The following is a 26,508-nucleotide window of genomic DNA, read 5'->3' on the forward strand; positions in this document are numbered from 1 at the left end:
AAACATTTTACATCAGGAGAGTATGATTAGAAAACATTTAGACGTCCTACTAGTAAGGATTTGAATTAAAATGTTTTCTTTTCAACATTTCAACATAACTGAATCAAATGTTAGCAGGATTTTGATGCAGCAGGTTCTGTTGGTGACTTCATAATAGGTTTCCTCACTTTCAAAGCCTTTAAATAGATAAAGGCACTTAAAAAAACAAACCTATGTGGTTCAGTTAAAACAACTTAAAACAACATTACAATCAGTAGAAACATCCCTATGGAAAAAAATCCTGAAAACTTTGGAGATTTCACCAAATGAAGACTGATTTCTTCATCAGAGACGAGCAGACGTCCTGCAGGAGTAGGAGAGGAGAACCAGAGAGAGATGAAGCTGCAGACGCCAGCCAACACCTCCTGCAGCTGAGCGAGCCTCCATCCTCATGATGCCAGCACTGATGTCCATGATGAATAATGAGAATTATGCTAAAAAATAAAGCATAAAGAAATCTTTAGTACTGACAATACCTGTCTGAATTCTATTTGAATATTTCTGGTCCTCCTCGTGTTCTGTATTGTTCCTCCACGTGTTTAACTCCTCCACCTGAAACTGCTCTGAATGCTTTCAGTCACCAAACAGGCTTCACTGAGTCTAGATTTTTATTTCTCACATAAAGGAGAAACATCTTCACTTACTCTATTCTGTGAAAAACAAGAAGAGGAATGAATGAAAAAGATTAAAATATAACCAGTTAAATACTGTTAACAACATTAAAACCAGGTTTGAGTTAAAATCTTGAAGTGTTTGTCCCACATGGTGAAAATCCTCCTCTACAGTCAAAGCTCTGACATTAAACATTTCACATCAGGAGAGTATAGAAACGACTACAAGCTGCCAAGAGAACTTTTTCTTACAATTACAAGAGACGAGTCAATGGAGTAAAACACACCTTATTGATTTACCTTAGTTTATCAAAGCTAACTAGCAGCGTTTAACTTTATAATGGTGACAAAACGAGAGAGAACGGGAGTTTATGGGCTGCTAATACTAGCCGAAGATGCTAAACGCTAACATGCTAAAGGACTTCGTTACCCCGACATGGTGGATTCCAGGAGGAGGAAGAGGGTGAAGAAGACTGTCTGGTGGTGGTTTGTTGATGCTGTAAGTAAAACACTGAGCTGAAATGAGCTTATCCTGTTGTTTGCTATGTAGCTCTCTAGCTAACGTTAGCTACCACATCTAGCTAGCGGGAGCTATCCCGCTAGCATGGCGCCTGAGGTGACTGGTGAATCCAGGTGTTTCTGAGGTAAATGTGGTCCATTTGTTACGGTCTCTGGTTTTTGTTGTTACAGGTTAAAGGCATTTTAAACGGAGTTACTGCTACTTTGTTGTTTAGCGGTCGTTTCAGCTCTATTCTGGGTAATATAAGTTTTGTGCCTGTATGTTATGTTTGTTGTTGGTTATAGCATCAGTATTATAGAGCCTAATTCATTCATACAGCGATTCAATTTTTTAGAGAGTAAAAACAAGGCGTTTAAAATATGAAGACCAATAAAAGACATAGCACGAAGTGAAAACAATAAATTAAAATGTTCACCTTATTCCTGGGGTCAACTGTTGGTATGAATGTGGATGAACTTCCGGTACCGTAATGATAAAAGCGTAAACATTGATTTACAACAGTGACTCAGACGACTGCGCTTATTTTTACAGAAATAAATTCTCAGTTTTGTCATTTCTGCCCTTTTTTAAAGTCAGGCACCCAGCTTGATGTTATTATAAGCTGAAAGTGATAAATGGCATTTTCTGTAACAGCCAGACTCACATGCACTCACATCAGTGCTTGTTCTGTCATTAATATCTTTGATAGTGCTCATGGGGGTAGAACAGGGGGGAAAGGTCAGAGGGGTCAAAAGTATTCACATTCATTACTCGGGTAGAAGTATAGGTACTAGGGTTTAAAAAGACTTCTGTAGAAGTTGAAATATCAACTCAAGCTTTTTACTCAAGTAAAAGTGTGAAAGTACTGGTTTCAAAACTACTTAAAGTATCATCCTTATTCCTAGTCCCCATGATTCTTTGTGTGAAAGATGAGCGCAACTTCCTGTCCCTTCTATATACAGTCATGGAAAAGATTATTAGACCACCCTTGTTTTCTTCAATTTCTTGTTCATTTTAATGCCTGATACCACTAAAGGTATATCACCTGAAGAATACAATGAACATGACAAAAAAATGCAGCTGATTCCATAATACTTTATGTCCTATTTGACATGCTTAAGCTTAATTGTATTCCCGGGGTATATAAGAGGCCATTTCATGTCATAAGCAGCACTGCACATGCAAAGGCCTAGAGTGGTTTACTGCTTACATTCAAGCCGCAGCACAACTCAGAAGTTGTCAGCTCCAACATAATGTCTAAAACAAAAGAATTATGTGAAGCCACAAAGGCAGCCATCTTGGCACTGCTGGAAATTGGCATGAGTGAGAGACAGGTAGCCAAAAAACTGAAGATCTCCAAGACAGCCGTTCGTTACACCAAGAAAAAGCAAGCCAAACATGGTACTACCAAATTGCTAGCTGGTCGAGGCAGGAAACGTCTTTCTACCCCACGAGAGGACCGTACACTCATCTGTTCCTGTGTCAGGAATCGTCGTCAGACCTCCAGGGACCTTAAAAATGAGTGGGCACTGTCGAGAAATGTGACTTGTTCAGCAAGGACAGTTCGAAACTGACTTCTTGAAGCTGGTCTGAAGTCACACAGGGCACGGAAGAAGCCCTTCATCAATGAAAGGCAGAGGAAGGCCCAGTTACTCTTTGCTAGGGATCACAAGGATTGGACTGTTGATGATTGGGCTAAGGTTCTCTTCAGTGATGAATCCAATTTTAAGTTGATGCCCACTCCTTACTCACTGGTTAGGAGGAGGCCTGGAGAAGCCTGCAAACCAGACTGTCTCGCCCCTACAGTAAAACATAGGGGTGGATTGGTGATGATCTGGGGTTGTTTCAGTATGGGTGAAACAGGGCAAATGCAATTGTGTGAAGGGCGAATGAACCAGGTCACGTACAGGGCTACTCTTGAAAACAGTCTTCTTCCATCAGCTGATAAACTCTTTCCTGCCTCGAATGACTGGATTTTCCAACAAGACAATGCCCCTTGCCACACGGCAAGGTCAGTTAAAGCCTGGATGGAGAACCAGAACATTTAAACCATGCCTTGGTCTGCTCAATCACCAGATCTAAATCCAATTGAAAACCTGTGGAACATCATCAAACTCAAAATGGAGAACCATGGCGCGCCGGTAGTCAAGTGGTTAAGGCACATACCATATGCGCAGGCGACCTGGGTTCAAATCCCACATGTCTTTCTCCTCTGTTTCCGACTCTATCCACTGTCCTGTCAAAAAAAGGCCAAAAATAAATCTTTAAAAAAAAAAATGGAGAACCACAAGCCCAAAAACAAAGCAAATTTGGTTGAATTTTTGCAACAGGAATGGGCAGCAGAACAATGTCAGAAGCTGGTAGAGAGCATGCCAAGACGCATGGCTGCAGTCATCAAAAACAATGGTTATGAAATCAAGTACTAACTCCTGTGTGTATCATGTGACTAACAGACAGAAAAGAAAACACGGAATGCCTAAAAGCATAGGTTATTATCAAGAAAACCATGGAAAATGGCTAGATATCAGCTCTTAAATTAAACTCTTATGAGCTATTTTTGTTGTTATCGTTATATTTGTCCAAACAAATGTACCTCTAGTTGTACCAGGCATTATAATGAACAAGAAATTGAAGAAAACAAGGGTGGTCTAATAATTTTTTCCATGACTGTAAATGGGACTTTGCACTGAATACAAGATGTGAAACGCAATTTTTAGAGCAATTTGGACATTGAAATATGTAACTTTCGACTGCTTCACCTCAAACGGGATAATATTATTTCTCTGCCCTTTACTAAAGAGTACAAAGTGACGACATTACCTCGGATAACCTAAACAAGCATATTTAGCTAACTTTATTAGCTTCATATCAGTAAAGTAATAGACGATAACGTTTTGTTAAATGAGTTTGGACACCACCTTCAGATAACATTTGTAGTTTGTGGGGTTGCTGAAATCCTTATTCCACCAACTAATCCCTCTTAAAAGTAGGAATTATATCAAATAAAATGATCCATGACTGAAGTTGTCAGCTCTTCAGTTTGGTAAATGTCAAGTTTTAAATTAATGATGAATTAATGTTGAACAACCCAAATGCATTTCAACAGTGAACAGCATGTTTAAAACACTGTTGTTAAAGACATATATTTACCTTTGTCACGTAATTAGTACCATGACCGAAGCACCAGGTACTGAGCATTACAGAAAATATGATTTAAACATTCAGCTCATTTAGTTAAAAATGAAGCAGTGTTTATTGCAGCAAATATTCATTTACTTCAGAACAACCACTGTTGACGCTAAATCACTTTAGTCAGCCCTTAGAAGAATCGTGTTTTTCTATTATTGCTACTGTATGGGAAGTTCCAACCACATTTAGAGCAGTAGACCCCCCAGGAATAATGTAGTATCCTCCTTATTTACTTACTTACAGTTTACAAAACAAACAATGTGAACATGTGATTACAAAAATATATCAAAATTTACAAATTCGCGGTGAATTCATATCAAACAACTGTCGTTCGTAGTTAGCATCTATCGTTAGCTGCTGTATTAAAATACATGTAATTATGTAGTTCCACCTTAGCTCCGGAAGTTTGGCCCATATTCAGATTTACAGTAGCGGCCCCAGGAATAAGGTGGATAAAAGTAAAAGTAATGTAAGGGGGAAAAATGCCATTAAGGAAAAAAGCTCAGGCCGCGCCACAGGGGCCTATAGTTCACTACCCCACCTCCCCTAAAAACATTTTTCTAAAGGCCATAATGACTATGATGTTATATTAATATGTTAATGTTGAAGGATTTGGGATGCACCTGTTTCAGCCGCATTTATGCCCATTGAAAATGAATGCATTTTAGTACGATGCAAATACATTCAAGAACCATATATGTGTGCTACCAACCTCCTCGCTGGTGATTGGTTGGGACATTTCGCTCCAGTTCTCTTGAGTCTCTGCCACGGACGTCTTCGTACGAGGCTACATACGTCTGATATTTCCTTACTGGAGTGTGACGTGATTTGTGTCGTGCACAGGTACGATGGATCGCGTACAACTCAACAGGGTGTCAGAGTGGTATTATGTTTATACTTCTCATCCAACCACAATCAAATTTACTCAATCTGGATGGTGTGATTTATAAGCAGGGCTGTAAGTTAAGTTTTTTTGCCCATAGCTCTGGTGCTACAGGTTGACAATCTTGTAGCACAGAACAAAAACCTGTAGCACAATATATAAAATGTTTTTTAGATCTCTAAAACCAACATGTAACCAAAATATATGCTTGGTAAAAAAATGTACTTGAATAACAAGAACTAAACAGCTTAAAATGCAGCTCTCATTAATGTCTACCAAAGCAAACAGCCAATCACAGAGAAGAGAGACGCTGATGGTTCAGCTCCACTTTCAGACACAAAATGAGCAAACTGCTGGAAGCTGACTAACTTTACAGAAGTGTGGTGCTTGAAGATGATTAGAGCAGTATGATTTGGAAATCAGACTTTGAGATCAGACAGAGGAGCAAATGAGCTCAGTCTGTGCTAATATTTGCTGCTGGAATCCTTTTGTTTGTATTCATCTTTTTTTTTTTTTTACTTTTGACAGAACCAACAGACAGCTGAAGTCTTTTTCTGTGTTAAACTTTAATGCATTCTAGAGACAGAAGTATGTTTCCTTGTTCATCCTTAAACTGTGTTTCAAGGACTGAAGTGTTAGGTCTAAACTACATTTATATATTGGTATTGATATCAGCTAAATTTAATTTGTAAACATCCCCATATTTTATAAACCCCAATATTGTGCATCCCTTTTCAAACCAAGAAATATAGTAAAGTTTGATGTTCTTATGTGGGCCTTTTTAATGGATTTCTTGCAGGCCAATTCAAAAAGGACCAAGGGCCACAGTTGGCCCATAGACCATAGTTTGGACACCCCTTATATATTTACTGATACCCAGAGTAATAGGAAAATATTCCTAACATTAGTAGACATTCATTAAACACTGTTAGAGTTTGGTCCATATTGTAGTATCACACTGGGGTCTGATGTTTATAGAGCTGATGTAAATGAACAGACGCTCTTTTCTCTCTAACAGTGTAATCATAACATCAGTACTGTTGGAGTTCAACGATAATTTAAAAAAACTACCTCCAAATTGCGTCTTTACCCTAACAATAAACACAAAGTTTATGCAGTGTGTGGCTGTATTGATCTACTCCTCCGTGCCCCTGTCTCTCTCTCTCTCTCTCTCGTACACTGCTGTCTGTCTGTCCGTCTCATATCAGACCTGTATGCTAAATTCAGATGCGTATTGTCTTGTTAACCAAACAGAAGCAGCTACGATATTAGTGGAGACAAAATGCATTGTTTTATACATTAATCGTTAATGGGAAGTTAGCACAGACTGAGAGCTGTGTCCTCTCACTGACCGCCACTCACTGTGACCGTCAGAGCGTAATTGAAAAGGACGAGGCTAACGGAGAAGTAAGCTATTAGATACACGTTTTTAACATTGTCTAGCCTACATGCCTTAAAATAAAACTTGGGATCATAGCAGCGCTCCTCTTCAACATAATGACACCTGTACTGCGTCTGCCCTGAGCCTGCCCCGTCAGTTAGAGCTGCTGTAGGTCAGTCTCTCAGCATCACGGAGCGTGGCCGCTCGCGCTCCAGATGCACAGGATTGCGCATGATGAGAGGAAAAAATAATATTTGCTTGAGTCTAAAATGTACCAGAAATAAGAAATAAATGGACTGGGCTTAAAATTCAAATCTCAAATCAAAGTGGAGTGAAGTCTTTGGGGCAACAAGTCGTCTGGCATGCACACACCTCTCTCATGTTATCATAGCACCTGTCCAATGAGGAGTGAAAACCTCTTTGCACAGACCAATTTTCTTGTAGCATTTGCCACATATATGTCACACTGTACAGCCCTGGCTTAGTATTTGAGATGTGTCCATTAACATTTTGGTAACTTGAAGGTTCTTTGTTGAGGTGTGAACTCAGACTCAGAGTTGAAGATGTCAGATTAAGTGGCTTAATTCTACATGAATTAAACCAATCAGAGCATCAGCTCTCATTCTCTTAAGAATCGTGTGTGCATGTGACTTAGCAAATTTATATTCTTTAGGCAAATTTGAGGGTCTTAGACTTTAATGTGGGGGCCAGGGCTGTTCAAATTGATTTTTTTTTTTGATAATCAGAATCTATTTTGATGCTATTTTAGTCAGTCTTTGCCCTTGTTTACATTCAAAATACATATCTGAGGCCCTAATATGTCAGCTTAAGCTGTGCTTAGTCATTTGAGATATGCCTGTTTACATTTGGGTAACTTAAAGACCCTGTGAAGTGAAATTCAATCTGTATTTAGGTTTATTATATGACAGATGAGAGTGTTTTGAACCACCAGGCAAAATTTCAGTCAAATAAAACATCTTTAGGTTATAATGTTAAGCTTCAAAGTTATGAAAGATGAGACAGTAAAATCTACTCAAAGATGGTGTGAGCGTGTCGGTTGGATGAGCCGAAGCCACGCCCACTCACGAGAAGTACGATCCTCTCAAATAAAGAAAGAAGATGCTACAGCCTGAATGGAGGAATCATCTGTGGGCTCTGCTGGACCTGTGAGCTCTCTGTGACAGCTACCAGAGAAACCATCACATTTATGTCATGACTGGCAGTTTACACTTCAACAGTCTCAGTTTCATGTTCTCATCCTGTTTTTAACTCTGTAGGTATCTCATTTTCTGAGTTATGTGGAGTTAAGTCTCTCTGTTGTTTATGGGACATTGAGGTCGTTTTCCCACCGGATAGTTTGGTTTGGTTCGCACTCACATCGCCCTCGGTCAAACGAACCAAACCATAAGATTCTGACGCTGTCGCTCTAAACAAAGAGCAGCGAAGAAGAAAAGGGGACGTAAAAGATGAAACCAGAACTCCATCTCCAACAGGCCTTTTTTCCACATGAACAATGAAAAACACTAAATTTACGCTGTCTAAGGATTATATCGTAACAGTATTATAATTAAATATATCTCCAAAAATCTAGGTTTAATGGTGTATCTTTGCTGTGTTGTTCATCTGCACTGAATAAATCCCCTCCTGTGCTCCTTATGGTAAAAACGAAGGTTTCACATGTGCAGTTTAAGCCTCACCTGTGTCCTTATTTTCCCAGGCTGCGTTCAAAGTCCAGCCACACCGCTGTGATAATAATCAACCTCTCTGTTTGTGAAACAAAGGCTGTATTTTTCTGCCCCGCTCGGCCGGGTAACAATGAATTAATGGCACATAAGTGGATCAGTCCATGCAAAGAGCAAAGGTTCAAATGAGTGACCCAGAATGAGAGAAATAAGGTTCTTGTGATCTCAGCTTGAGTTTCAGTGACTGTTCGTGACACAGAGAGCATGATCCGTCACATTTTTGGGAGTCTGGGTGGATTATTGCAATTAAGAGGAGTTAGATTCAAACATGTTGGGACTAAATACCCTAAAAAGAAAAAGTTATGATGCAAAAACCAACAAGAGGAGAGGATTTCTAATAAATCTGGCTAGTCAAATGGAAAAATTAAACTGCCGAAGTTTTGATAACTGATTATTTAAACCAGGGGTGTCAACTTCAAACTCAACAGGGGCCAAAATCTGAATTTAAGTCTAACCTGAGGGCCTAACAGGGTCAACATTAAACCACAGACTGTCAGCCTTATTTTCACAGGTAATACATTTAAAGGGGAGAAAAACTGATGATAAATAATTTTGAGATTTTAAAAAATTCAAAATGATAACTTTAAAGGCTCAAAATCTGAGATTAAAAAGTCAAAATATTAGTTGAAAAGGTCAGAACACAAAATCAAAAGTGAAAATAATGTTTTCAAAAGGAAAATATATGAGATAGAAAGTAAAAATCATGAGTTTAAAGGTCAAGATATGAGATAAAATACAAAACCAGGAGTTCAAAAGGTCAAAATGTGGGATACCAAATCAAAGTTAGGAGTTGAAAAGGTCACAATATGACATAAAAAATCAAAATGTTGAGTTTAAAACATCAAGATGTAACTTGATATTTAAGATTGTGAATCTGAAAGGTCAAAATATGAGATTAAATTCTAAATTGTGAGTTTTAAAAGTCAAAATATGGGATTAAAATTAAAAGTTAGGAGTTAAAAAGTCAAAATATGGGATTAAAATTTAAAGTATGACTTGAAATTTAAAATAGGAATCCAAAAGTTCACATTATGAGATAAAAAGTTAAAATGCTAAGTTTAAGTCAGAATTTTTATGACTTAACAAAGGATATTTAAAATCTTCAGGGTTAAATTTACATCTCTATACTGGAGGAAATCAGCAGACCCGGCCCCGCCGGATAAAACTGCAGCAGTGTTGAGTTTGAAACCTGTGATTTCAACTTTTCAAAGCAGAATGTAGAAGAACTTCACTGTTTACTGCTTCTAAAAGGCCAATATTTGCTTTTTGACTTGTACATCAACTATATTTAGGTTTAGGTTGAAAACAGAGCCTGAGAAATTCATTTTATATTTTGTAACTTGTGATGTGGATTTTTCTTTATTGTGTAACATTTCATTTTCAAGGTTTAACAAATATTTTACACCCTGTTTTTCATCAATAATGAACTTTTTCCTTGTTTCTTCGTGTTCTTTGTTTGGCCAGTTTTCATTTGAAACATTTTACATTGAATTTCCAACCTATTTAAAGCAACCATTGGATTTTAGTTTGGTGCACTTTGGTGCCCCCCAAAGGTCTCTGCAATTTTACTCACATAATGTATGACATTTATGTGCAATACTGCTGACCCCCCCACAAACGGCGTGCATTTGTTGTTAAATAGAGGGTGCTGAATCGGACAAAGAAGTGAGAAGCCAAAGAACCACGTTGAGTGACGAGGGTCAGTAATATTACTGGGTTTTGTGCAAATATGACTGCCAGCATCTATAGCCCATTGTTTGCTAAGTGTTGAGTATTTGCATATTGCTTACTGGTCAAACAGCAACATAGCCAGCTTGGCGTTGGACTTAGAGCATATTCAAAGCTTTCAAAGCAGAGGCCTGGTTGTGCAGGAGCATGCAGGAGCAGTGCTAAGAGTCTGATTTGAAACCATGCCCCCACCTGGAAGACATGCACAGATGTGCATGGGCCACAACCTCACAACATCTAAAGTAGTCTGGTCTAGCCCCAGGTCAAGACCCACCCCCAAAAGGCCCCCGAAGACTCGTTAAATGGACCCTCAAAAGATGCTATTTAATAATATCAAAGTATGCTTGCTGGATCTGCAGCATTAGCGCTAACCCCTGATTAACACTTGCTCTCTGGGCCTGGTTCCATTCAGATTCTGAGTGATTTTTTTTTTTTTTTTTGGTCTAAGTGTGGCGTCACTGACACCGATGTCCTTGTCCAAGGGTCCCATCCACTGCATGAATATTGCAAAATAAATTATGGAGATTAATTATAGATAATATCATTAACAGAGACAACAATCAGCAGATTTTGCTTGACTATTTCTGACTAACTGTAAGTTATATGTTATTTAACACTAAAATTAATGGATATATGATGCACCATTTTAGGTAAGAAGAATCTTCTGATACTTTGTTTAACAGTAAACTGTGGATGGTGCTGTGCTGAGGAATTTCAGAGCTCCCGTCTAAAACAAACTGACTGACAGGGAGAAGAAACGTGAGGCCACATGCAAACAAACCGAGAAACCACAATAACCAAAACACCCCCCTTTGCTTCCTGTTTCAGAATATTAAGTTATTCCGGGGTTAGTATCCATGAATCCTGGTTAAACATCCTGTTATTTTACAGTCAGTATGGAGGACTTTCATCCCAGTTTAATCCGCAGGATGTGACAATAACCCACTAACAGCATAAATGAACAGTACAAGAATCACACTGATAACCATACAGGGCTCACGCGAAGTCGAATCTGATTGGATGACCCACATTCTAAGCGTCTGCCGCGGCCTCTGATTGGTGGACAGCCTTTGTTTTGCACTCTGCAGACTTCCTCCTCTGCGTGTTTTCATAAACAAACCACATTTTTCTCCCGCCGGTGCCGCAGCTCGGTCCTCCTGCTGTCAGCCTGCCAGCATTGTGGGATTTTAGCTCCTGATTTTAAACCGAATTCCCGTCAAAGGAGGCTGAAGAGCTGGGTTATTTATCAGAGAGAGGAGACGCGGGTAAACAGCCTGTCTGTCTGTCTTTATTGTCCGAGCTGCCGCCAGCGCGTGGCCGACCGTTTGTACCCCGAGCAGGTCTACCGACAAAAAACTGCTTAAATTTGGACGTTTTTTCAGCTGCCAACCCAACCCTCCCTCCGTTTAGACTTTAAACATCTTCTTTGTTGTCAGGTGAGTTCACAAAAACGGGATTATATCCTGTAATGCGCATGCTTGCAGCTAACGTTTGTTATGACAGCGGAGCTAGCCGCAAGCTAACACGCAAGCTAGCTCAGAGCTAGTGGAGGATTCCTGTTGTAGCTAAAATTATTTTTCAGAAAGTTTTTAAGGTTATTTTCTGACAAATACACGGCCTTTCATTAGTTGAGAGAACAGAAATACCACGGCACACATTACAGTATCTAATATTTTATATCTGTAAGGCAATAAACGAATAAACTCCAGATAGCTGAAACAGTGCCAGAATTTAAACGATGCAAACTGAACCACACTGAAGCGAACACATGAGATTGGCTGTTTAATATCCTGGAAATATAAGCAGAAGTCATAGACTCACAATATTGGGCCATCTCTTGTTTTTAAGGCATTAATTTGGTTTATTTCTTGTATTTAATTATCAATAACTGGAAGTAAACTCATGCAAAATGTAAAAATTGCAGACAACATTTGCAGCATTAAAAAAAATGCCAATGTTATGTGCAATTGCTGTGTCTTTGCGTGAATTTTGGACGTACTATGACTGAAGATCTTCAAGCAAAAGTTGCTGATAACATGTCTGATAAGGGAAAGAAAAATACAAGCTCCAAGCCTCCAGTCTGAGATATTTCATGTTTATAGTTATTTAAAAATGTACTAATGCTCCAGTGAAACCGTCTCAATTGCTCAATTTGCACATCTGATGTAAATGTGTCGATACTTTTCCTATTTTGGCCAATGTGCAGGAGTTAGCTTGCAACATTTTCTTGATCCATTTCTCTACTGAGCCTCTTCCTTATGAAATAGATATGGTTTCGGGCAACTATAGGGCATTAAAATAAGAGAGATGCTGATATAAAGCATACAATATCGTAAGGTATCATTGCATTGCAAAACTTGGACAACATTGCCTCATATTACTTAGAGCTGCCTTATGTGAATAACCTCCTATTGCTACATCCTTACACCATCACAGAAATTGCAAATGAGTCCAAAAGATTGTAAAAAAGCTTATAACCTTTCAGTTAAATTTCATAAAGAATGTCCTCTACTTAAATTTTCTCTTAGCTGTTTTTTTGACTTGGCCATAGGCTTTTAAAACTGCATCTATTTCATAAGGAAGTAGCTCAGTAGAGGTTTGAATCTGTCAGATATTGTAAGCAAACTCCTGCACATTCGCCAAAGTAGGAAGATCAGTGAAACATACACAACATAGATGTGCACTTTGTGCAATCTAGACATCTCACAAGAGTTTGATTGCACTTTTAATATCTAAAAACAAGAAATGCCCCAGTATGAGGTGCTTGTGACTTGTGTTTTTTAGCTGCCTTGGTGTTGTTTGAGTTTTACTACTATGAGTTAAAGTTCTGCTATCATGACAGCTCTACTTGGAAAGAGTCCACACAATAAAACTCCCCTGCAGGAAACATGTTTGCTGATTGTCCCCACAGCACGTGAGGGCAGCTTGTTTGTGCACACTTTACTAAACCAGGAAGTAAGCTTCTGGAGGTAGACTGCACCTAACCTGTCTACCTGCAATAGCCTCATTAAGTTGCTCATTTACAACAAGAAATGCTGTTCAGTTGGCGCTGTAATTATTAAATGATTCATAATTTGCAAATTACTTATCAGGGCTGCTATAAAGTTATTTCCCATTAAAGATTAACCTTAAGAAATCTAAAAATAGAGTTTAAGCCTGGGAAATAAAAAGGCGGAAGTGGTGGAAAATAATCTTAGTGATGCATAATAAAGCTACCAGGCTTAATCGAAAAACTTGTTAAAGAGATTAAATAGTGACTACTACAGCCAGAAACAGGATTTATGCAAAGAGGGTTTGTGAATGGACTTTGTCTTGAGGTTTTTTTTGTACACAGTGAACAAAGAAATAGAAATAATATAAATAATAAGAACTGCAGTAGGATTACTAATAAGAAAAAGGTGGAACAAAAGAAGGTAGTTGTGTATGGAAATGGGAAGGAAAAGAAAACATGCTCTCTGTTTCTAATGAAAGTTTGTTTGTGAAGGAATGCGCTAGATATTATCTGTGAAATGTGCAAACTTTATGGTGTTAAATCTGGTCCTAAGCTTGTATTATAAGGTAATACGTAACTTTATCCTCATTTTCCTGGTGTGTGTTGAGGCTTATGTTTTTATTTTTCAGCAGTCAAACTTATCAGAAAAAGTGTCAAACTTAAATTTTAAGGGAGAATTCCCTTATTATGTGTAGATTAATTCAACATTCAAAGATGTTAAAGGCCAGAGTCAGCAGAGGATTTCTAACGGTTTGACCAGCCTGAAGGTTGTTGAACTTGGCGTTGGCGCTAAATTGATTGCCAAAATAAATATGAATGCAGCCAGCTGCTGGACCAGTATCTGTGCATTTATTTAGGTCAGATTTTTTAGGGAGACCATGTGGACCATTTTCATTGCTCTTATCAGATATTTGGAGATCTGATAAAGAACCAGATTCTTTCTAATGCCCTCAATTTATTAACTGATGACAAAAAACCTTCACATGTTAAACTATTAAGCACAAGGGACTAGACCTGGTATAACTGGCTAATAGAAAACCTAATTTTTATGCACAGAAATAGTGGGTGATTTCTACTGGCGTGCATTAAAAAAACCTACAGTTTAAAAGTTACAGGATATTACACACAGACAACTGGAATATTCTGTGAAGTGGACATGGATTTACCTCTCAGTTTTTTAGCTTTAAACTAATGAGTTATGGAAATTGTCTTTCACTGGCTAAACAACTTAGCATTGTTATCCTTAATTTTGAAATTAAGACACAGACTACTTCACTAGACGATAGGGCTGAACAGTTTGAGAAAATAATCTAACTGCGATTTTTTTCCCCCAATATTGCAATTGCGATTTGATATGCGATTACTTTAAGGTTCCTCATCTTATTTAATATTCAGCCAACATAAGTAATAAATCATTCTACATTGTAACCAATGCAATACTAGATAAATGAAACTAGGGTAGAGAGATTAAAAAAAAAAATCTAATTGTGATTTTGGCTTGTACAGCAAATTTGATATCGATTGCTATACTGAAGGGATGATACATTTTTTATGTTATTCTCATTTTGATCAAGAAAATCATATACACTGACAGGAAAAGTAGGATTTTACTAAACTTTCTTGAAAAAAAGACACCTGTCGATATGCCCAATGTGTAGAGCATGAAATATCTGCTGCAAAAAGATTGTATCAAATTGGTAATTTGCTCAATAAAAAGGCACCCATAAGACGTATTTACTAAACAGAAAACTAACGCTTTGTAGCATTGGTAAATTTCTCATAATGAGGGAGAAATATACTTAAAAGGCACTTCCACATTCGTGCTGGAAGTAGTCTGAGAATACATGAGGGCTGGGATCCTTGGGCCTCCACTGAAAACAATCTACCTGAGTGTTGACTCGGCCTTAAGCAGTGTGCAGGAGCATCCTGTCCTGTTTGATAGAAGTGGTATTTTAAAGCTTTGGTACATTTTGATACCATTCACCGTTAAATAAGAGACTGTACCGTTTTGAAACACACAGTACTGAAGAGTACCAAAGTATTGGAAACGTCATCAATTACTAACCAATTCCTTCCTCTTCCACAGACATGGTGAAGCTGACTAAAGCGAAGACGTTCCAGGCCTACCTGGACTCCTGCCATCGTCGTTACAGCTGCGTGCACTGCCGCGCCCACCTGGCCAACCATGACGATCTGATCTCCAAGGTGAGCTCGCTGTCTGCCTGCTGCCCTACATAGTTAATGATCATTTCACATGGCTTGTAATAACAAAACCCTCATGGCCAGCACATTGTTTAGGAAGTAGCTTAACCGGAAAAACTGCACACACCAGAAATGAAGTCACAGGTTATTTTTGGACATGTTATGTAAAGCAGAAATATTATTATTGATGTAATACTGTGTTTGATTCTTCCTCCATGTCTTCTAGTCTTTCCAGGGCAGCCAGGGCCGAGCCTATCTCTTCAACTCTGTGTGAGTATTTTATTTTAAACTCCACTATGAGGATACAGCTGTGGCTGGTTTTATCATAGATTTACAGTCTCGTTTTATGTGTGTTACACGCTTGTCAAAATAGTTAAACTTTATGGTACACCTTGTTTTAAATCGATGCAATCTTTCCTCAATCCCAATCTTTTTTTTTTTTATTGTCCAGTAATACAATTTTTACATTTACATGTAAGGAGGTGGAATGGTACACTTTCACAAGATTATGCATAATCAATCAGTTCTACAAATCTTTGCGTACATAAATCCAAATTCCAGGTCTTTGCTGACATGCATTTTCTGGAATTTTTTTTGGCTACTCAAGGAGCCAGGAAAAGGAACTTTTTACATCCAAAGAGAAAGTGATACAGAAGGAGAGAAAAACAGTAATAAAAAAGGGAGAAAAAAGAATAAACAGAAATAGTCCAATCAAAACAGAAATGGCAGTTTTCATCTTCCAATTTGCAAAAGACAACAATCATGTATTAAGAAGAGGAGAAAAAAGACATTATCACTGACAAAATTGCAGAAGCCAGCGCTCCCTCACTGTGCAATGTTTACAAAATCAAGTCCCAGAGGCCTAGCTCATTGCACCCACTTTGTCCAATGCAATTTAAATTTTTCCAGTTTTAAATTGACTGAAAAAGTAATCTTTTCCATCCTGTAAATCTCCATTGACACATCTATCCAGTTGTTAATTGTGGGTTCAACAGGTGTCATCCATGTTTTACTAAGAGCCTTCTTACCCGCTGTCAACAAAACAGCAATCAAATAATTATCAATACCTTTTATTTCAGGAGATATATGATTAAGGTATATGGTTTTGAAATCAAAGGGTATTTTGGTCTTTAAAATATCTTGTATTGTTGTATGTATTTCTTTCCAGTACTTCTGTATTTTTTGGCATTTCCAAAAAATATGGAAATGGTTTGCATTTTGACAGCCACATCTCCTCCGACACTGAGAGCTGCCATTGTCATATTTTACTTTCATATGTGGAGTAATAAAGAAACGGATAACATTTTTCCAGCAAAACTTCTTCCATGCTTGAGATTTCGTACTTTTTCATGGAAAGGAACACATATCCTGCCATTCTGTATCCGTTATCTTCAGAGTGCTTTCTTTCTCCCATCTTTCCTTTACATACTTAGTGGAGTTAGTGTTTAGGTTCTGAAGGCTTTTATAGAACTGAGAAATAATACCTCTTATATGCATTCACAAACAACTGGATAAAGGGTTTACTGGCTTCTCTAGTCTCTTTCTTTTTGATTTTTTGGTTGTAATAATGTCTTAATTGGAGGTACCTAAAGAAATCTTGCTGTTCCAGAGAGAAGGTCTCCTTGAATGTCTGAAGACACATAACCTCTTCTTTCTGTACAATGTTGCATATAGCTGTTATACCTTTAATTATCCAAGATTTGTATTGTATCTGTTACCTAAGTTATTTGGAGGGAAGTCAGAATCATAAGCGCACCAACTTATGATTTTAATGTCATCATCCAATTTGTGTTCTTTTATCACTTCTTTCCATAACTTCAGGACAGATTTTACCTAGGAATTTTCTAGTCTGTCTATGTAACTCTGCAGGTTTTTATCTGCAGTCGTGCATAAACCTACTATTCAGCCCCCCCTAACCAATGCTCACAAGCAGAAACGGTTGCAGTGGGCCCAGAAATACATGAAGACTCATTTTCAAACAGTCTTGTTGACTGATGAGTGCCGTGCAACCCTGGATGGTCCAGATGGAGGAGTAGTGGATGGTTGGTGGATGGCCACCATGTCCCAATGACGCCGGGACGTCAACAAGGAGGGGGCAGAGTCATGTTTGGGCCGGAATCATGAGGAGAGAGCTGATAGGCCCCTTTAGGGTCCCTGAAGGTGTGAAAATGACCTCAGCAAAGTATATAGAGTTTCTGACTGACCACTTTCTTCCATGGTACAAAAAGAAGAACCGTGCCTTCTGTAGCAAAATGATCTTCAAGCATGACAATGCTCCATCTCATGCTGCAAAGAATCCCTCTGTGTCATTGGCTGCTATGGGCATAAAAGGAGAGAAACTCATGGTGTGGCCCCCATCCTCCCCTGACCTCAACCCTGTTGAGAACCTTTGGAGCATCCTCAAGCTAAAGATCTATGAGGGTGGGAGGCAGTTCACATCAAAACAGCAGCTCTGGGAGGATATTCTGACATCCTCCAAAAAATATTCTAGCAGAAACTCTCCAAAAACTCACAAGTTCAATGGATGCAAGAATAGTGAAGGTGATATCAGAGAAGGGCTCCTATGTTAACATGGAACTTGGCCTGTTCAGATGTTTTGGATTAAAATAGCTTTGATTTCAGTAAATATGACCACCTAATGCTGCAATTTCTACAAATGACCATTTTCAGTTCTTTACAACCTATAAAATGTTTTAAAAAGCTGTTGTGCTTAATAATGTGGAACAGTGCATTTTGAGGTTTTTATTTTTAAAAAGATAATTTTTGTCATTATGAAGTTTGTTCAAAAACATTTGAATTATGCTCTAATGGCTGATGACTTGAAAAATATTCTGACTGTCATTTGCAATAATATTTAGGAAAATCTGAGAAAAATATCATTTGCATAATAATGTGGAACGCGGTGTAGTGACATCCCAAGTGTTGTATGAAAGCAAAACTTATCAAGAACTACACCTTTCTGAAAACTGATGAGATAAAATAAGATAGACTTTTATTGGAGGAGATTTGGTCATTACAACAGCTCAACAGGAGGCAGACAACTGTGCTGAATTTAAGCATTTACAAAAAGTTTTATTTCCCAGCCTTGGAGAAAGACGGAGGCATGAAATTAAAAACATCTGAAAGCTTAAACCTTGGCTTTAACTGTAAATAAATACGTTTACCTCTAAATTTCATCAACATTTTTTAAAATCCTCAGTCAAATCTAAGTGATCAACAACCATCCTCTTCAGACATGTCCCTTATCTACTGAGCCTTGTCCAGTGAGTTTGGCTAAAATCTGTATCTAGTGAATTATGATGCTGTTTGTCTATCACAGTATCACTAATGACCATCCAGATTCCATCAGACCTTAAAGGTAAACATGTGAATGTTGTATCAGGTCTAAATGGGTTGTTTTTTAAATTAAAGAGGAAATCAAAGTTAAGAGTGTTTTCATATAAGGCATGATTGTTTCATACACACACACACACACGCCCCTGCTGGTCTTCTTCCATATTGTTAATATCCCTCCTACCCCGAGCACACGTGTGCATGTACGTACACAGCCTGGTACAGTAGATGGTTGCAAAACTTCCAAGAAGAAAATACTTGTAAGACCCCAAAAACAACTCTTCCTACGTCCTCATCTACTCAGAGGATGAAATGGGTCTGTGCTGCGTGGATACGGCGTTTTCTTGAGAGACAGGAGATGTTAAAATCACTTTATACCTCTACTTGCTGACAAGTACCCACTTCTTCAATGTACCACGCCTGAGTACAGATGCATCATGCTCCAGACTGCCTTAAGCAGACTCAGGGATGGTGCAGGACTACGATATGCTGGACTGGATCTGGACTCCAGGGTCCAGTATACTTGCACCCGTAATGAGGAATCACCCTAAATGTTCCTCGTACATCAGTTTAGCATGCCCCATGGACTTTTGGGGAATACATGCTATAGATGGAGGATCTAATGTTGTCATCCATCCTTTTTCTTCACTGACCCTGGGACTGGGTCCTGGTGGCAGCCAGACATCTCCCTCTCCAGCAAAATTTCCAGCTCTTCCTGGGGGACTCCAAGGCGTTTTCACGCCAGATGAGATGTGTAGTCCCTCCGGCTGAGCCCACCCTACTGAGGATCTCAGTTCGACCACGTGAACCTGAGATCTTCTTCTTTGGGTCATCACCCAGAGTTTATGATGAGGGTGAGGGCTGGAACAAAAATCGACCAGTAAATGGAGAGTTTTGCCTTCTTGCTCAGGTCCGTGACGGTACGGTATGTCTGCAGTACTGCCAATGCTGCACCAATCCACCGGTCAGTCTCACAGTTCATTCTACCCTCACTTAAGAACAACATCCCAAAATACTTGAAATCCTTCACTTGGGCCAAAGACACCCTCCCCACCTGAAAGGAAACGATCCTTCATTTTTGGTCTTAATTGCACTAATATGTCTGCAGAATTTCTTGAATGATTTAGATGGTATGCAGGAGTTTGCATACATTTTTTTTCCTCTTTAGATTTCTACATATTTAAACTGGTTTTCATTTGTCTAAGTTCAGAATAAAGCCATCAGTGTTCTGTGATATTTGATTTTCTGTTATTAAATCTGCTCCTCTATGATCATCGGTGCCTCAGAGGTTTTTGTTTTTGGCTTTTGGAAACAAAAAAACATGGTGAATCTAAGATCTTCCTTGTTTTCTCTGCATGTAATTTCCTCAAAAGTGCATTTTCCCCTGAAAGCACATTCTCAGTATCAGTGTTTGCACAAAGCACACATTGAATAGATCATTCGATTTGCTTAAGAGTGGACCTTGAAGTTGGCTCAGATCACGTTAGTCACACTCCCACTGGGTTAGTGGGTCACAAATACACAGGCCCTGTGTGATGTGAATCCATTAAATCACTTTAATCCAACTTATAAACTTATTCTTGGAAAGAGAGAGTTCCCTCTACTGTTTTATTTCGCCAGGGAAGCTAAGGTGATAAATACAGTTTGTGTCTTTGATGTTTAAGTTTGAAACATGTTCTTTTGGGAAAATAAGGGATTAAATAACTGGAGTAGGGCTGGGACCAAAAATCATATGTGAATATTTAGCTGAACTCAGAGATAGGAGGTTGTTTTCAGTCGCATGATCCAGTTGCAAAAGTCATATGAGGGCAGGAAGTGAAGAACAGTGAATTATAATTTTACAGAGCATTAGGCCTGACAGATATTTTCCTTTTCAATAAGCATACACTATCATGAAAGCTATATGTCCTATCCTTAATCTGGTTTAAAAATCTGAGAGTATATCTCCGACCTGCCTATGTTTCCCAGCCCTTGTGTGAACTTCTCTGTTTTCCCAAGCGGAGCTGCTGTTTGACCGCTCTGTTTACTTTTAGGGTGAACATTGGCTGCGGTCCTGCCGAGGAGAGGCTGCTGCTCACGGGACTTCACGCAGTCGCCGACATCTACTGTGAAAACTGTCACACCACACTGGGCTGGAAATATGTGAGTCGGCCCCCCGTGAATAAAATGCTTAACAGATTTCATGCTCGACAAACAGATTAACACAGATGCCTTCAATGTAGGTCTGTAAGAACAATTCAGCATCAGATTTCACCCTCTGATGGCCCCTGATAGCATTAGTAGCTACACGTGGAACAGGGAGGAATTACATCCAGGGGATTTTTGTTGCCCCGTTTTCCTGCTGAGTGTTGGCCTCTTTAGTTTCAGAAGCCGAATGTGTGTCACTGAAAAACTAAAAGAGTTTTTATGCAGCTTCCTCCATGCAGCATCACTCTACAACTTGTCATTTTACACTTCATGGTGTTCACAGTTTTGTTGTGTAATTGGGTGGTTTGACTCTCACTGAGCCTCTTGCTTTGTTACTCTTTTATTGTAAACCTCATCCTGGTTCTTTCCTGTGTGCCAGATGGACTTAAGCCTGGGGATGCATAGTACTGCAAGATATCAGTAGCAGCAGATGATAGCTCAAAGTTAACTATTGGTATTAATGGATGTAGCATAGTCTGCAAATATGCACAGCAGGTTTATCGGCTACAGCAGCCTTTTCACCTGCTTTTTCTTTTTTTCTGCTTTTGCCATTTGTAATTTTTCCCACTTGTTTTCCATGTTTTGCCCATTCTCACCCATCTAAGCTGCCTTTTTACATGGAATGCCACCTTTTCCCCAATTTTGTCAGTTTTGTCCATTTTAGTCTCTTTTCACTCATTTTTGCCATATTTTTACCATTTTTTGACCAGTCTTTCCACCTGTTACTTGTCTTTTTTGTTATCAATTTTTACCATTTTTCACCAGTTTTTGCCTTGTTTAGCTTGCTTGTTATTTTCCATTTTCCCCTTTTTTGTGCATTTAGGCTACCTTTTGCCATGTAATGTCACTTTTGCCCATTTCAGTTACTAATTTTTGCCACATTTTACATTTTTTTAAAGTATTTTTGCCACCTGTAACTTATTTTTTAATCAATTTTTGCCACTTTTTCTACCCATTTTTGCCAACTTTCACCCATTTTTCTTTGAAGGTTTATTTTGGGCCTTTTCGTGCCTTTATTGGATAGCAGAATGACAGTGGGTAGACTCGGAAACAGGGAGGAGAGTGGGAGAGACATGCGGTGAAGGGCCACAATCCTGGGCTGTCCGCGTACATGGGTAGCACCTTAAACCACTATTTTATCGCCACTTCAACCCATTTTTGCCACTTTGGCTCTTGCAAAAGTATTTTTTAACAACTTGGCTCTTTGGTGAGCAGGGTTGAGTAACGCTGGGCTGTACAGTTTAAAGCAGAGAGTAGCAGGGAACCAACCTGCAGACCTGCTTTTAAATAGGCAATTTCACTTCCATTAGGGATGCATAATATTGGATTTATGCCTACATAGATGCACTGATATTTATAAATTAATTTGAGCTGATATCGGTATATAAATATAGTTCAGAAATCTTTGCACTGCGTTGTGTTGCGTCACCTGTTGTCTGTCAGGATACCACAGCAGGAATGGCTGTAATCCAGCTGATTCTGTTGCTGATGCTCTCGTCGCGTGCTGTTGGGACACGCTACGTCTTTTCTTAACCTTCCATTGTTTATACAAGCATATTCATTGCTTCTCTCTCCCTTTCTCCCTTGAAAGTTGTATAAAGAACAATCAAATCCAGATACATAATAAACGTCTGCTTATGCTGCTCCGTCTGACAGGATGATCAGACATCTTTGATTACTTTTGACCCCTCAGTAGTCCTGATGTTGGATCTCCGTTCTCTGCAGGAACAAGCCTTCGAGCTGAGCCAGAAGTACAAGGAGGGGAAGTACATCATCGAGCTGTCCCACATGATAAAGGACAACGGCTGGGACTGAGCGGGGGATGTCGTCGTCTTTCTCCATGACTTTTTCACAAGTTGCATCCCGCTCGTCGTCTTCAAAGGGTTCCAGTGTAGCTTCCTCATCCCGCTCGAGAGCCATCGCTGTGCCACACTTTCACTTCGTACGGCTTTGCCAAGAATAGCATGTGATGCCTTATATCTTCTGTTCTTCATGTTCTTCCAGTGATCACAACAACAACAACACGTGTGCTGACGTTTCTATCCCATCTGCTAGTCGTGCTGGGACATGGACTGAGTGAGTGTGTGAGAGACTGGGAGGTGTTGTCTCACAGACACCAGTGAGTGTGCTGGATTTTAAAGTTTGAGTCTTTAAACCCTTATCAGCGGCCTCTAAACAGCCTCGCTCTTCGGGGCCAGGGCCAAAGTGAGTCAAATAATCTGACCTTCTAAATCAGATATTTGGGTTTTCCTATGGAGTAAAAGGTGCACATTTAGACTTAAGCTGCCCATGCAGAGTGACGTTTTTAGGCCCGTTTCACCCGTAGATCATTTCTGAGTGATTTGGAGGTTTGGGAATGCTTAGAGCAGTGGGAGGGCTTCTTTTTTATCAGTGAATACATGTTTTTTTATATATTAATAGGAACTTTTTGCTGTTTTTTGCCAAATGCAATCAAGATGTTGAATTAGCAATGCTAAATCCTGCAAATGTCTTCTGCAAGAAATCCTAAATCTAGAGGCTGAGTGTGCCTGTGTGTGTGTGTGTGTGAGTGTGTGTGTGTTGGGGTGTGTGTGTGTGTGTGTTATGAGTGCTGAGACGTCTTTAGCTGGATGCTATGTAGATGCTTTAGTCTGGGGTTCACATCTAGATTTTCCTGCACATTTTGGGGATGTTTCCACTTTAACTGAATGCTGATGAGAGCTATCCTTCATGTGTTCGTGTACAGCCTTACACCGAGTCGCCCTTACACAAACATTTACTCGATCGTGTTAGAGCAAAGTGTGATTAGGATTATGTAGCATATTTAAGGTGATTTTTAATGTCTGCTTCTTTCATTAAAGTGTTTTATTTTAACGGAATCTTTCATTAAAAGGCAGTGTGTCTGAAATCTGCAGACTCCAGTTTTTCTTACAGATGTTAAATGATCTTTTTTTTTCCCACAGGAGGATTATTTTAGCTGCAGAAGTACAGCAGGACGATGGACACAAGATCACATCAACATTTTATTTAAATAAGGGCTGATACCACGACTCATCTTTGTGTAACACTCCCACACTGCCAACATTTTCTTTCTCTCATGAAAACAAATTAGTGTGTCCAGCAGGGACTTGTCCTGTCCTATCGTAGTGTCGTCTTTGATGCAGTAGATACAGCATAAACATCTACTGCAGTATTATTAACCCATGGGCTGATATCAGCCTTTATTGATATTAAACTAAAGGGTTGACTCTTAGTTATTCGATCCATTTAAAGGCACAATTAAAATAACTAGGGCTGTCAGCATTAATGCATTAACTACAGAGTGATTAAGGCCTATAATTAGTCCATTACACATTCTAATTTAAAGAAGTGAAGTTGTAGAACTGTCACAACAGCTGTCAACATCACAAAAACAGATATTTGCATATTTATCACACTTAAATGTTTCCAGTTTTTATATTTCACAGACAACCCAAGTAAATAGAAAATGCAGTTTCTAAATGATGATTTTATTTATTAAGGGAAAATAATCCAAACCTATCTGACCCTGTGTGAAACAGTAATTTCCTCCGAACCTAATAACTGGTTGTTCCATCCTTGGCAGCAACAACTGATAGCTGGTGATGAGTGTTTCTCATTGCTGTGGAGGAATGTTGTCCCACTCTTCTTCACAGAATTGTTTTAACTCAGCCATATCTGAGGGTTTCCCAGCATGAACTGCCCGTTTAAGGTCACACCACAGCATCTCAGTTGGATTTAAGTCCAGACTGGCTTGGCCACACCAAAACCTGAATTTAGTTTATTTTGATCCATTCAGAGTTGGACTTGCTGGTGTTTCGGGTCGTTGTCCTGCTGCAAAACCCAAGAGAGCTTGAGGTCATGAACTGATGGCCGGACGTTGGCCTTCAGGATTTTCTGGTAGATAGCAGAATCATGGTTCCATCAATCACAGCAAGTGGTCCAGGTCCTGGTCCAGACCATCACACTGACACCACTATGTTTGACTGTTGGCATGATGTTCTTTTTTATGAAATGCTGTGTTATTTTTACTCCAGATGTAACGGGCCGCACACCTTCCAGAAAGTTCCTCTTCTGTCTGGTCAGTCCTCTGAATATTTCCCAGAAGTCTTGGGGATCATCAGGATGTTTTTAGTCAACTGTGAGACGAGCCTTTGTGTTCTTTTTTGTCAGCAGTGGTTTCGGCCTTGGAACTCTCCCATGATGCCATTCTTGCCCAGTCTCTCTCTTATGGTTGAGTCATTAACTTTGACCTTAACTGAGACCAGTGAGGCCTGCAGGTCTTTGGATGTGGTTCTGGGCTCTTCTGTGACCTCCTGGATGAGTTGTCATTGCACTCTTGGAGTCATTTTGGTTGGCCCACCACGCCTGGGAAGGTTCACCACTGTTCCCAGTTTTCTACATTTGTGGATAATGGCTCTGACCGTGGTTCTCTGGAGTCCCAAAGCCTTGGAAATGTCTTTGTAACCTTTTCCAGACCGATAGATTAAAATCACTTTGTTTCTCATCTGTTCTTGAATTTCTTTGTAAGGCAACATGATGTGTTTCTTTCTGAGATCTTGTCGCCTACTTCACTTTGTCTGACAGCTTCTATTTAAGGGATTTCTACATTCAACTAATAAGGACAGATAGGTTTGGATTTTTTCTTCCCCTTAATAAATAAAATCATCATTTAGAAACTGCATTTTTTATTTACTTGGGTAATATAAAACTGGTTTGATGATCTGAAACATTTAAGTGTGATAAATATGTAAAAAAAAATCAGAAATCAGGAAAGGGGCAAATACTTTTTCATGGCACTGTAAATATATTTTTTGTACAGTATCATTCTATGAAGGTATAAAAGAAATAATTTACAAATCACAGGATTAAAAATTAAACCAGGGTGAAGACTTTAGACCCAGCAAAAGAAGAGGTGGAGGTAGTTTTATTTTCAAACATGTCATTAAAGTGTGTTAGTAGAGCTCTCATTCCCGGGTCTCCCTCTGACCTCTCCATCCTCCAGGTTAACTGATAAAACACCACTCTGACCAGCAGAGGGCGCTGTTGGTGCAGTTAGACATCAGCTGGTCTTAGAATTTGCCTTCAGGGTGAATTCAGGTAAAATGGGATTTTGGTAAACTGTTTTTATTATTATTATTAAATAAGCTATGCCTGACACCTCTAATGGTGCTTTTATAATCTTGATCAGGGGTGTCAAACTCAAGGCCCGGGGGCCAAATCCAGCCCGTGGCACAGTTATACCTGGCCCACCAGATCATATTTTTATTCTAACTGGCCCACCAGTATGAGGTCTGCAGATTTCCTCCAGTATAAAAATGTAAACTTAACCTTTTTAATTTAAATATCCTTGTTGAGTCATAAGAATAGGAAATATTAAAGAGTTAAAATAATTTGGTAAAAAATCAGGAATGTAGGAAAAAGAAATTTGTGTTTTTATTTTGTATTTTCTAATTTGCATCTCACAATTATAACATAAAGTTATGTTTTTGACTTTTTATCTCATATTTTGACCATTATGTTCCCGATTTTAATTTGTAAGTCATATTTTGACATTTTAAACTCATGAAATCGAATTTTATCTTACATTTTGACATTTTCAACTCCTAACTTTGAATTGTAATCGCAGATATTAACCTTTTCTATTTTAAATCTTGAATTTTTAGGTCATCTTTGGAGCTTTATAACTCAATATTTTAAATTTTATGTCATATTTTGACATTGA

The 26,508-nt window shown here is 38.9% G+C and overlaps 1 protein-coding gene across 3 annotated transcripts; it reads left to right on the forward strand.

Annotated features, from left to right (window-relative positions):
• Window positions 1-810: 810 nt before the first annotated feature.
• On the forward strand, window positions 811-23,673 carry ypel3 (yippee-like 3). 3 transcript variants are annotated; one of them, XM_041816765.1, is made up of 5 exons: window positions 811-1,149; window positions 15,151-15,269; window positions 15,493-15,536; window positions 20,633-20,741; window positions 22,512-23,673. In XM_041816765.1, exons 2-5 carry the CDS (start codon window positions 15,153-15,155, stop codon window positions 22,599-22,601), a joined length of 360 nt encoding a protein of 119 aa, XP_041672699.1. In that variant the 5' UTR covers window positions 811-1,149; window positions 15,151-15,152; the 3' UTR covers window positions 22,602-23,673. The 3 variants fall into 3 exon arrangements, with proteins under 3 accessions (XP_041672699.1, XP_041672697.1, XP_041672700.1); XM_041816763.1 differs by lacking the exon at window positions 811-1,149 and adding an exon at window positions 11,158-11,508; XM_041816766.1 differs by lacking the exon at window positions 811-1,149 and adding an exon at window positions 11,158-11,337.
• The last annotated feature ends 2,835 nt before the right edge of the window (window positions 23,674-26,508 follow it).

This window comes from Cheilinus undulatus, linkage group 21 (genome assembly GCF_018320785.1).
Source record: "Cheilinus undulatus linkage group 21, ASM1832078v1, whole genome shotgun sequence".
NCBI classification, from domain to species: Eukaryota; Metazoa; Chordata; class Actinopteri; order Labriformes; family Labridae; genus Cheilinus; species Cheilinus undulatus.

Coding starts and splice junctions, on each gene's coding strand:
- ypel3 (XM_041816765.1), top strand. CDS start 15,153: ATGGTGAAGCTGACTAAAGCGAAGACGTTCCAGGCCTACCTGGACTCC. Junction 15,270..15,492: donor ATGACGATCTGATCTCCAAG/GTGAGCTCGCTG, acceptor CATGTCTTCTAG/TCTTTCCAGGGCAGCCAGGG. Junction 15,537..20,632: donor GCCTATCTCTTCAACTCTGT/GTGAGTATTTTA, acceptor GTTTACTTTTAG/GGTGAACATTGGCTGCGGTC.